Here is a 12,724-nt window from a genome sequence, read left to right as displayed (position 1 = left end):
CTATAAAGGCAGTTAGCTTCTTTCTGAGCGCCCCCCTTCACTTGGAAGCTGCTGTGGCAATTCTGAAATCAAATCTGATATCAAATCTTCGTCGCACTGCAAGGCACATTGGGTAATGCAGGCCCAGCAAGGGCCCTCCTCTCTACACCAAAACAGTGACAGATTTTTTTTACACTGTCAATATTTTTTCAGCGTCACCGGTTTTCCATTTCAACTTTCTGTTTTTCACTTTCAACTTTCTGTCACTGAAAAAAGAGAGACATGAAGAAAAACTCTGAAGATTGACATTGAAAAACACATCATCATGCAAAAAATATCAAAATAAAATAAGATGATAAAATTGTAAGATTGTATTTTTTTAATGTGCATGTTTTATTTTTCAGTGGAACTTTTTATAGTTCCAATACCTGTTTCAGTTTACCAATAGAAGTGTTTCAATGCCAATGTTTTCTTTTTCAGCTCAGGTTTTGTTTTGAATGCCAAATTTTATTTTCAATGCCAAAATGTTAATATCACTGTTCTGGCCCCATAAAGAAGACCGCCTGCTGTGCAATCCAGCGCTCTCACTCTTTCCTGCAAAAGAATGATGAAGGATAACCTCTGTGCACCACTCATCGTCAACTGAGTCAACTCCGCTGTTTTCTCCGCACCACTGCTGAGGATCAGCTGACATGAAACCCACCGACAGAGCGTGAAGACAACATCTTGTCAGCATCCGAGCTGAGGAACTGAGCCAGACCCAAAAGATGAACTGAAACACACCCTACTCATGTCCTTAAACAACACAAGTAAGAGGCATTAGTCTGGGCAGAGATAGGTTGTTAAGGTGTGTATTATTTTCAGTTTTATTGCTGTTGTTTGTTGTGACATTAACAGACTGTGAGTCCAGTTTTGCGGCTGAGAATACTGTGAAAATATTATTGCTGTTTGCTGCTTGTTTGGTTTTGTTTATCACGCTAAACTGATTTGTGCTTATCCAACTGGTTGGACTGCTCTGTGTCAGCTTGCCATCGTATGTGAGATCATGGGTTGCATTTTATTTGTTGAAATCAGACCATGGCCGGCGAACACCCACGTGTTTTCACCCTCTCCTCTTTACTAACCCACTTGCATGTACATGTACGTTTTGACACACATACACTACTCTGTAGTCAGACACGTGTTGCTAAGCAACAGAGACAATCACCATTGTCATTAGAGACTGACACCATTGTAGTGGTCAGAGGCACGTGTTGGTTGACTGGTGGTCACCATTAAATCACAGTCACTGGTCAAATATCGTAATCATGTCTGCCATCTTGACCGGAACTCGTGTGATGTAACCTCATGCAGTTCACATCCAACATCTTGTTCCTCCTACTTCCTCTCTCACAACCCCCCCTACACACACACACACACACCACACACACATGTATTGCTGCTATATATTGTCTGGCTGTGTAGAACTGCCATATTGTGATTGCTTGTGTTTGATAGTTATAGTTGTATGAAAGATGTTTGTTAATTGAAGCATACTGATTTATAATTGATACTGCTAATGTTAATAAACTTTGTCATGCATTTAAAGAGAAGTTTCCTGATTGTTTGCATACAGACTGTGATAACAGCTTGGTGACAGGGTCAGTGCTTGAATTCAAACCTTCACTGCTCACCTTTAAAAATGACAAGACATTAACATTTTCTAATATCTTGTCATTTTTAAAGTGAAGACCCCTTTTGAGACTCTTTTCGCTGTTTTGGTTATCTGTTACTGTAGTATCAAATTGTTGCAGAAAAAGGTACCAGAGCAAAAAAAAAACTCTCTTTTGAAAATAAAAAGGGAGTCAGAGGTCCAAGCAGCAAAGTGTTCTTTAATGCCGGCAAAAAAGGGGAGCAATCAGCACTTTTACAACGAACCAAATCGCTCTGAAGGTTTTTTCTTTGGGGCATTGTTTTTATGCCCTTGAGTCGGCTTAGGTCACACCTTATCATCCACCCTCCCTAATTTTTGACCAGTTATGATGTATCTTTTATCTCCGTCACTCGTTGTTGGTCAAAACTCTTCAAAACAGGTTTTGAGCTGTTTGAGGATATGTACTGGCATATTCAGTTCTACCTGATTATATCCAATTTTTATATAAGTATTGGGAATCATTTTACACCATTATTGCCAAGTTGTCTTCTGGCCTTTTATTTTTTTTTATAAGTTATTCTAGTCATTTTACACCTTTATTTCTTGATCTCCTCCAAACAGTATTTTTTTTAAAAGGTGAAGACTTTAGCAGACCCAAGCAAAGTGACATGTAATACAAACACACTCACATTTCTCCAGTGTATGATTATGATTCTTCTACCGTGCCTCTATACGTACATTGTGATTAAATATGGTTCATGAGATTATAACTACACCAATACAAATTGTATCACACTAGCCCTTATTGCTTATAAACTTATAAAATCAATCTGCATAGCTTAATATTGTCTTTAAGCACACCAATGACTTTTAATGAAATTACACCACATTACCTGTTATCTGTTATTAATTTATATTAATAACTTTTTTAAATAATCAAAGATACTTATTAATTATTGCTAAAAACCAAAACTGCTCCTACTAAGTCCCAACATATATAACCATACATGAAAATAGAGCCAGATATCTGCTTTTATTTTTCTTTATTTATTCTTCGATGTTTTTAAAATCATTCTACACTTGTGCATTGCTAGGCAATGATAATATAACTTTGACAATGACTATGTTCACTTTGAAGTTTTAGGTCTCTGCAAATTGATGTTCATAATGTAGTGAGAGGAATAAAGAGCACTGGCAACAGTATGCTTTGGAAATGGCAGATATTATGTGAAGTAAAAGTGGTGACATTATACAAAATTGACACTTTTTAGTATTTGTGGGATAGTTGTGTTGCATGTTTATTTTTAAGACACACTGGCCTCATGAAAAAAGATTTGAAAAATACCCATCTTGATGGATAGACATGTAAATGGAAAAAATGAGGAGGAGCTCAGAGAGAGACAGCAAAAACAAACACATCTGGAAAGAGTTGAGGAGAGAGGAGAATACAATCTACCATATGGAAAACTACATAAAGTCAATATAAAGTTTAGAATCAGGAAAGAAGACAAGAAAGTTAATTGGGGAAAGGGGTGAACACAGTCTATTAGTGAGGAGCACTACAGCAGAAGAGAAGAAAGGAAATCTTGTTGAAAAGCCTGGCTGGTTCAGGGACTGATCCACAGGAGATCTAAAAAGGAAAAACGAAGAAAAGATCAAAACCAGAAGGTGAAGGAGTTGGGAACTACGAAGAGGAGCATAACAAAGACAAGATTTAAAAGAACTGAAACTCAATTTCAGGTAAAATCTGTTTAAATTTCAGTTGGAACTATATTCCGATGCTAAATCTCATCATCAAAGTTCCACTTCAATTATATACTATGTTCAAAACTCAGCATGTTTAAATGAATAAGTATTTAATCCAAATAGTCGTTGAATATGTTGGTATTTCATTAACATGTGTTAAGATGTAACTATGGTCCTATTCCTCTGGAGATCTCTTCAGACACACTGGCCTGTCAAAGTTTAGTTTTATTTTATTGTTTTGCACATGTAATAAGATACAAAAAATAAAGGCATTAAAGCAGGAAAAATGATTGTGCTGTTGAGATTTAAAAAAAAAAAAAACCCCCAAAAGGGCTTACAACAACATTCCACCAAAAGTAAGTAAACTTGAAAAAACAATGTCATTGGGCTGTACATCAGTGCATAAAAATATTGAAATGTTAAAAATGTTCTCTAAAATTAATGTTTTTCTCAACTTGGTGGAAAGGCCAAGAGGCAAGGGGCTGAGGAAAAAAGTTTTGGTGCATATATGATGGGGTATTTTTGAATTAGAAATAGAGGCAAAATACATAATGCAAAAATGTGATAATAAGTTCAATTCAGTGATACTATAATGTAAGAAATCCAGTAAAGGAGGTCGAATGTGGCCAACTGGTTGTTGCAATGTTATACCACTCTACTGTATCTCCATACTGGCTGACAAAAACAACGCAAAGTATACATTTGGCAACCCTGTCTCCTAGTAATTACGTTCATATACAACTTAATTGCAACATATGTTTTGTTAGAAACACAATGCTGCTGAAAATTTAAGCCACACTAGCATCTTTCACTACTTTTGTTGCCTACACCTGAACACACACAGGACTCAGGATGTGAACCCGGGTCTCTGCTGTCAGAGTCCTGCATCTTGTATGTTCACTATCCACCCCAATCTCCTCCCTATGACCTCAGAGCCATATATAAATTAAGCTTCATTTATTCGAAAAAATGTTACCTGTGAACATAATCCAGGCAGAGATAATGTTTGTCAATGCAATGTAACTGGGAAAACAGTTTCGTTATTCATGAACGTAATGTCTAGGAGACATGGTTGACATGGGCTGGAGGTGACAAATTCATTCATAAAAACATAAATGCCATTTGATTTGTGTCATGTGTGAAGCATCAATGAAATACCATGATGGGTGAGACTGATGGGTGCCCAGAAAGTCAGCAGATAAGACCAGTGACTGTGTTAACTGGCAACTTTCAGCTAAATGCGTTGTGGTGGCTCATAGTGACGGCAGCTGGCTCCTAAAAGCCTTATCAATTTTACTTTAATCAATCAATCAAGTGTTTATCATCTACACCAACCATTTACATACATTAAACTGTGCTCATCAAGAAGCATTCACCACGTAACGTTTCTTATAATGTGGAAAACAAAACGTAGCCTATAAATTGGCAGTACAGTCTATCTTGTGATTTTATACTGTTATCTTCAATCAGAAAGTGGCCCATATTCAACCAATTAACCTGCTTTGACACTGTGCACACACTAAACGTAGAGTGTGTGGCTAAATATTGTGTAAAATGTGTAGTCACATAGCCAGTATTCAGCAGGCTATTCATTATTATTCACTGCTTTGACCAGCCTACTGTCTGTTCAACTTGTGAACATCAGTGTGTATACTGCAATGAGACTCAGTGTTCCATCTCAAATAAGCAATTTAAAAAGATTAATTTCAGAAAAATAAGTGAGGAAATGTGAATGCTTCTCAGTGGCAACACCATTTAATTTACATAACGTAATACGGAAAGTGTTTTCAACAGCTGCCGTCACCACAACCACCACGACACATTGTCCTGAAAGTCACCAGATAACACGGTGTTATTTGTGTGGCCAAATTCCTGGATGGGAATAACGCCAAGACTGCATGCACTGACACAAAAAGAGCAAAAACAAAGCTTTTACACCCTTTTACTTTTAAACAGTCAGTACAACATTCATAATGCAGAATGTATAGTATATGTATAGTATAGTATAGTTTATATGCATATAGTATCACTGGTAGTTAAATCTGCCTTCGGATGAGATATTTGTGTTTACAATACATACTTTAAGTCTTAAGCCACACAAATAACATTATTGCTGAATTTGTATCCTGATGCCAGCCAGCCAGCCAGTCTATCTCTGACTAACACACTTATAATTCACTGACTAACTCACAAATATTAAACATATTACGATTCAAAATATTTTTTGCAGTTTACACACTTGATCAGCTGGAGCTTTGGAAATCATAACACAGATAAATATAATGTCCAAACTCATGAATTGATAATTATGATTCCCTCAGAATGTTGGTTTGTTGGTAAAAGACCTGTGCCCTGAGCTCTCCTGTGAGTCACAGGATTGCTGTGGTCATGGGAAATGCCTTCAGCAGTATAATTAGGTCTACTGAGGAGGGGAGGGAGCTTCCTTCCTGTCAGCAGTTTGACTTCCTGTGTGGGGTCAGCAGGCGGTGTGAGGAAAACTCATTTAGAGACAAATCAGAACATGCTCACGTACACACAAACATGAACACTCATGCACACTCAGAAGGTGTAAAAAGAAAAAAAAATGTATGTCTGGATGTTTTAAGTAACATCATCAAAACTATGAAATAATTGAAAACATAAGAAAACAGCTAGATTTAAAGGATGAATTTAAAAAATTTTCACGTCTCCTGTAAAAAATAGTCACATGAACATTGACATTAAAAGATTCAATCACTGTAGTTATTCCTCTTGTCCATACCAGGTGTTAAGTGACTGTTTCCTAACATTTCCAATGTAAGAACTTGGAGACAAAATCCACAGTCAGCAAAAAGACATTCTCAAGTTGACTGTGGACAAATGAATTGTGTATGTTCATCCTTGCAGTAGCCTGTAGGTTGGGTTCTTTTTGTAGGTCTGTGGAAGCAAAAGAACAGAAGGTGTTGTATGTTGTACCAACTGACAGAATCTGTTAAACTCTAGTATTACATTTTATGATTGTACACATATACAACCTACTTTACAAATTTTCCATCTCCCTCATCACACTGCAGCCCTCTCACCAAGGAAACCCAAAACACACTACAACAAAGTCATAAAAGATACTTTACATTCAGTCACCATAGTAACACGCATAAGAGCATAAAAACACACTGGATATTTTGCACTTTCTAGCCAATAATATATTGTTACTGGTAACATGAAGCATAAAACATACTTCTACTGCTCCTCTGTTTCTCTCTTTCTTTTGCAGGATGTCAGCATGTCAGAGGTGTTTGTGCTGTGTCAAATATTCGATGTTTGTCTTTAACCTCATCTTCTGGGTCAGTATTTGCACAAATCTGTCCCAAGTTGGTGTTATATTTGTTTATGTGGATGCATTTCCAAAAAAGTTAATTTGAGATTTCTCTGTAGCCTCTACCAGTTTAGCATTTCTCAATTTAAAGAGTTGTGGAGAGATAAGTTTTAATATGCTTAGTGCATGCCTCGAAAATGATTTAACATTGAGTTCTACAGACATGTCGACTTAATCTCACTGTTACATCATTCATTTGTGATTTCCCACTCTCTACCAGAAACACAACTTTCAGGACATTGCATTGTGATGAATGCTACGTTTCGACACTGATTTGACATTACATTTCCTAAAAGCTAGGAGGATGCGGTTTGTTTGGTGTTGGAGTGTGGCTGTCCTTCACGCAAGCGGAGTTTTCGTCTCTTCCTCTGTCCTTCCCATCCCTCTCAGTTGCCAATCTGCTGCTAGTTGCTGGTGGCATTACCATGGTGACAGGTTTCCTGGGTTGTCTTGGAGCCCTTAAGGAGCAGCGCTGCCTATTGGTCATGGTGAGAGAGCCACATAACAACAAAGTTGCAGATATTCCTTTTTTTGTAATGTTTTCTGGGCATTTTTATGCCCTTATTTGATAGCCAACAGTAGGGAGATGGCAGGAAATGAGGGGAAAGAGAGAGATACAACAAAAATGCTCAGACACAAACTGAACTCACGGTTCATGCTCACATTGCAGATATTCTAATCTTAATGCTTACATAGCTTGCTCTTGTATACACTATGATGTCAGTCTCCAACTGCTCTCTATTCTGCAGTTCTTTGTGATCCTTTTTATCCTGGTCGTGACAGAGGTGACTCTAGTGTTGGTATACACCTATGACAAGGTGAGCTCACCATCTACAATGTTCAAAAGTTGAAGAAGTGTGCAGTGCACACAGGAATGAGATAGTACAGGTCTTAGGCTTTGTCAGATGACACTCCACTGCATTGCGTCAAAGTTGAAGCATGTTGGCAGGAGCTCATCTTTAAATTTTAAGTGCCGAAGAGTTAATTGACTAATAAAAAATAAAAAATAGTGAACCACGGTTTTGAGAATTCATTAACTATTGAAGACGTTTATCAAGTAAAATCACATTCTGTTGTTCCAGGTTCTAAAAAATGATTCATTATTATTTCTGACTAATTAATATCACTGTGAATTGAATGTCTTTAGGTATTTTAAGCAAAACAAACAATCTTCAAAACATTAGGCTTTGGGAAATTATTCATCAGAAAAATAACTGATTTTAATTGATGATAAAGTCATAATTGTTGGGCTCCAGATAATGGATGGATTGATCATTTGAATGATCAACTGTATGTCTTTCTTTCCTTTGGTCAGCTGGATTCCAAAGTACAAGGTGAATTAAAGGAAGGAATGAATAATTATAATTCCGAGCCTGGACTGAAAAAATCCTGGGACAATGTCCAGAAAAAGGTAAGGGCAAATCATGGCTTCTTATATTCTATGAATAAAGGATAGGTTGCATGCCAATAAAGGAAATACAAATTATGTCAAGTTGTCACAATCTCAAAGGGTCCGTGTGCTTCAAATGTAGTGCTGAAAATGGCTAAAATAGGAATAGGCATCTACCTTAAGCTCTTCAGCTCTCATTTCAATGTCTACAGACATCTGAGTGTCCTGCGTGATGCTGCACAGATCATTCCGGGGCAGCTGTGGCTCAGGAGGTAGAGTGGGTCATCCACTAATCAGAAGATCAGTGGTTCGATTCCTGGCTCTTCCAGTCCACATGTCAAAGTGTTCTTGGGCAAGATGCTGAACCCCAAATTGCTCCCAATGGCTGTGCCATCAGTGTGTGAATGATTAGATCCTCCTGTCGAGCAGGTTGGCACCTTGCATGGCAGCCCCTGCCATCAGCATATGAATGTGTGTGTGTGAATGGGTGAATATGGCTTGTAGTATAAAAGTGCTTTGAGTGGATGGAAGACTAGAAAGATGCTATATAAGTGCAGTCCATTTACCATTTCCATTGCCTTTTTCTTTATACTGTAAGTTCTTTATTTGCTTTCCTTTATCACAGCTCCAGTTACAACAGTTACAACATCTAACATCCACCTGCTGGTTTGTTTGGCTGCTTAGTCTTAGTGACAGTACTGAAATCACTGTGTACCCTCTGTCCCTGAGTCTGCCTCTCAATACTGTCTAGTCAACTGTGTATACATGAGTTATGTAGCTGAGTGGTATTACTCTACTTTTTGTATCTTATTCTCTCTTCTCACAGTTCAAATGCTGTGGAGTAACGAACAAAACAGACTGGTATGATGTGTTGAATGGAACGCTGCCCTCATCTTGCTGCTCTGTTGGGACAGACCAATGTGTTGATGGTTGGAGTGAGGTTGGTTTACTGCTCAGCATTAGGGGGCTTTTGGAATGTAGAGGGGTAAAATTTCAACTGGCAATTGTTTTCGTTTTTGACTGATCCCCCAAATGAAATCAAAATTTGCTCCAGATGCGTGAGTGTGCCTGAATACCTTTACAAATGATGGATTCCAGCAATGGAGTCCAAAATATTTAGCCACAAAGGTTTGTGGTATCTTGGTCAATGCCAGTCTACTGTCATACTGCCATCTTGGTGCCAAGATTGCAGTACTCATTCTATTCATATCTGTGTTCCCTGATCTCAGCAATTCATTTGAGTAAATTTTTTTAATGATGGTCAGAATAAATATATAAATAGCCAAAGTTGTAATAAACTGGATTCCATTTTAAATGGCTTCTGAGATGGTCTACCTCAGTGTATCTGTTTATTTGTCCATTATGGAAATCTGTGAGAGTATCATGCAAATGTCTGTGTCAAATGTCTTGCCAGTTACAGCTTGATGATATTGTAGGGTCCCAAAGCTTTATTGATGTAGGCTTTATTGATGTCTAAGATAACTCTAATCATTCTTCCCTTCACTTCTTTCTACATTTCATCCTTACTACTACTCTTCTACTTTCCCTGGTGTACTTATTCTATTCCTCCTGAGCGCCTCCCCTACCCCACACTCTGTCTTTGTTTGTCTTCTGCAGCCCTGTTACCAGAAGGCCAGACAGTGGCTGCTAGATAACATCGCCCATGTTCTGGTGCTTGGTGTGTGTATTGGTGTTGTGCAGGTAGTTATCTCCAACCTTTATTTATCATTTCTTTTATCTATATGATGCATCTCTGACCTTAGTCATGTTTTCTCCATCTGTTAGGTTCATAACACCTCAAGGCCAGCAGATATTGACAAAAATACATTGTTATTAAGCTTTACACACTTACACTTGCACTTCCCTAAAATTCAGCACACATCCAGAGTGTTAGCAGCACACTTCTGAATTCAATGATTATATAGGAAAGATAGCATCTTACTACTATTTAACATAATTTTGATATCTCTAACCATTTTACTGTAATACAAAAACATCAGTGTCAAATGTCAGTGGGGACCCAGGAGCTAAGCTGTATTTCCACATTCTTTTTTGGTCAGTCTTGATCAGAGTTGTTTAGTGTGTCCTGAGTGTAGCCTGTGTACAAAAAAACCTGCTTGATGAGAAGTGCTTCACATTAATTATAGTATGTTACGTTGTTAATGTTGCGCTTAATAACATATTTTTTTCTGTCAGCTATTGCAGACAAAATGCTTTGATGTTTTAAAAGATTGCATTTCATTCAATTTGAGAACTCAGAATTCAGGAAAAAGATTCTGTGGGAAAATTGGTGCTTCAAACATAATTAAATAATAAATAAACAAATAAAAAAGTTATTCTGACTGTTATTGAGTTTTTATTTCCTGGCAGGTTACACATTTATATGACTTGCATACCTTCTCTTCTCTTGTCAGATCTTGGCCCTGGTGTTCTCCATGCTGATGTGCTGTCAAACCTGTGTGCTGAGAAGTACTTGAACTGACTGCAGACCAGCTGTTGACTGACCCAAAATGTGATGGCTCACCGCAAACTGCTCTGGGATCTCAATATACTCTCCAAACCAGACTGTGGTACTGTAGTGCTTACTTTGGGTTCAGACCTTAAATGGATGTCTTTCAAATGTCTTGATGCATTGGGTTAGAAATTCCTCTTAAGATTCCTCAAAAGTCTCTTGCCCTAGTTTGACCAGTGTACCATGGGGTTTCAGTCAGGGCCCTCAGTAACGAACTGCACTAACATCCCCCACCCACCTACCTACACACACACACACACACACACACACACACACACACACACACACACACACACACACACACACACATATTCCTCATGTTGGTGCCGATACAGCCAACACAGCCGAATACAAAATACACACAAATATCATGCAGTATATGCACTACTGCTTCAACACCAACAAGACAGGTGATCTTCACTTTCAACAACACAAATGCACATGCACACCACTGTGCACTATAGCGGCTACTGCAGCATCACCATTAGATCTTCCTTTATGTCACTCAGCAACCACTTGGCACAACACAAAAACAATATACTGAAATAATAATAATAATAATATACTATACTATACTAACATACTAATAATATACTTAATAAGTGGCATCAGACACTGTCAACATGGGGCATCAACACTGAAACACAGCATCTCTATCTACTGCCCAATTGCGCCCTCTTTTGGAAACCTCCAGCAATACCAATCAAATACAACCTTAAAGTAGAAATGGATAACTTTTTGCTTTAACTTATCATTATGAAGAAAACGTTGATTGCACAGTGTAATGGCTATAGAATAATGACACTGTTGGCATTTAGATTGGTTCCTTATAAGCCCTGCTTTAGCTACTACTAACGGGAAGAAAGCCCTCTAGAAAGCAGTTAGCTAAGCTACCAGCCCTACAGTCATAGAATCCTGGATCAGTATTCACTCAGGCCGGCTGTCAGGCTGATCTATAGGCCTTTTCCATGCACATGTACTGGAACACAGGGCTACCCACTTGAAGGTGTGTCTTTAACTAATGACGCACTTATCTTGAGTCAAAAAGCAGCGGGCTGTATACATCATGGCTGTGACTAGTGGTCAAAGTCGCAGCTGTAAAACGGTGGATGAACACATATAAATTCCTATAAATTTTTCACAATAAAAGCCTTCCATTATTTTTTCAGTGGAACACATATGAAGCAGCAACAGCAGTAAATGTTTTCATCTGCAGTAACTTAGTGCCATTCCGATATGGCTGAAAGCAAGGAAACGTTTAAATAAAGCAGATATCTGAGAGTGAAAACAAGGATGCAGAAGAGAGACTAAACTTCAAACCACAGAGATTCAGTCAGAAGCTTGGCCATGGTCAGCGACACATAAATGCAACCTGCTTGGAGGCTGGTCAAGCACACTTTGGCCTGACTCCGGAGATGGTCCATCTCTGGCACAATATATGCTATTTTATATAGATTCACATATTCTAATTTCTATCTGCTTTCATGTCTCCACTACAGACTAAATGAATGATCAAACTCAGGCTTTTTCTCCTAATGTTTTCCTCTAATGTAACTCTGATGCCACCCTGACGCCAACCCCTGCCATAGTTATTTGTACTACATGTTTATGCGAAGCAATAATGTTACTCTAACTATGTTATTACTATGCAGTGCACATCATTACAGGAGCTTTTGCCTGTTCCCATATCATGAACTTGTGACAATTTCAATTACCTCTTCAGTGAACATGCTTCTTTCCTCTCTCTTATTTCCAAAACAATCTGGTTGTCTTCACAACAGCGTCAATACAATATAATCTATATACATATATATATATGTATGTATATGTGTGTGTGTATATATATGTGTGTGTGTATATATATATACACACACACACACACACACACACACACACACATATATGTATATATATATATATATATATATATATATATATAGATAAACCACAACACTACAATAGGTCTCTCTTAAATAGGGTAAAACGTAGCACTCATTATTTGTAATAATGAGTAAATAATGCATGCAATTGTAAATAATGCAGCTCCTTCTCTATGGAAATAGATGCCAGTGCTGAGAGTCATGTTTGTCCGTTTGTAATCCTTACATA

The 12,724-nt window shown here is 37.8% G+C and overlaps 1 protein-coding gene across 1 annotated transcript; it reads left to right on the top strand.

Moving 5' to 3' along the window:
• The first annotated feature begins 3,053 nt into the window (after window positions 1-3,053).
• LOC121884681 (tetraspanin-9-like) lies at window positions 3,054-12,403 on the top strand. Its single transcript, XM_042393637.1, has 8 exons — window positions 3,054-3,352; window positions 6,612-6,681; window positions 7,010-7,201; window positions 7,463-7,531; window positions 8,029-8,124; window positions 8,930-9,043; window positions 9,721-9,804; window positions 10,518-12,403. The coding sequence occupies exons 2-8, from the start codon at window positions 6,613-6,615 to the stop codon at window positions 10,578-10,580; spliced, it is 687 nt and encodes a 228-aa protein (XP_042249571.1). The 5' UTR covers window positions 3,054-3,352; window position 6,612; the 3' UTR covers window positions 10,581-12,403.
• The last annotated feature ends 321 nt before the right edge of the window (window positions 12,404-12,724 follow it).

This window comes from Thunnus maccoyii, chromosome 18 (assembly GCF_910596095.1).
Source record: "Thunnus maccoyii chromosome 18, fThuMac1.1, whole genome shotgun sequence".
NCBI classification, from domain to species: Eukaryota; Metazoa; Chordata; class Actinopteri; order Scombriformes; family Scombridae; genus Thunnus; species Thunnus maccoyii.
This window is presented reverse-complemented; position numbering and strand designations above follow the sequence as displayed.

What these genes read in the sequence shown, in the direction of transcription:
- LOC121884681 (XM_042393637.1), top strand. Translation starts at nt 6,613, where the DNA reads ATGTCAGCATGTCAGAGGTGTTTGTGCTGTGTCAAATATTCGATGTTT. An exon ending in AGCGCTGCCTATTGGTCATG is followed by an intron (nt 7,202 to 7,462) that starts GTGAGAGAGCCA and finishes TCTATTCTGCAG; the next exon opens with TTCTTTGTGATCCTTTTTAT. An exon ending in GTGTTGATGGTTGGAGTGAG is followed by an intron (nt 9,044 to 9,720) that starts GTTGGTTTACTG and finishes TGTCTTCTGCAG; the next exon opens with CCCTGTTACCAGAAGGCCAG.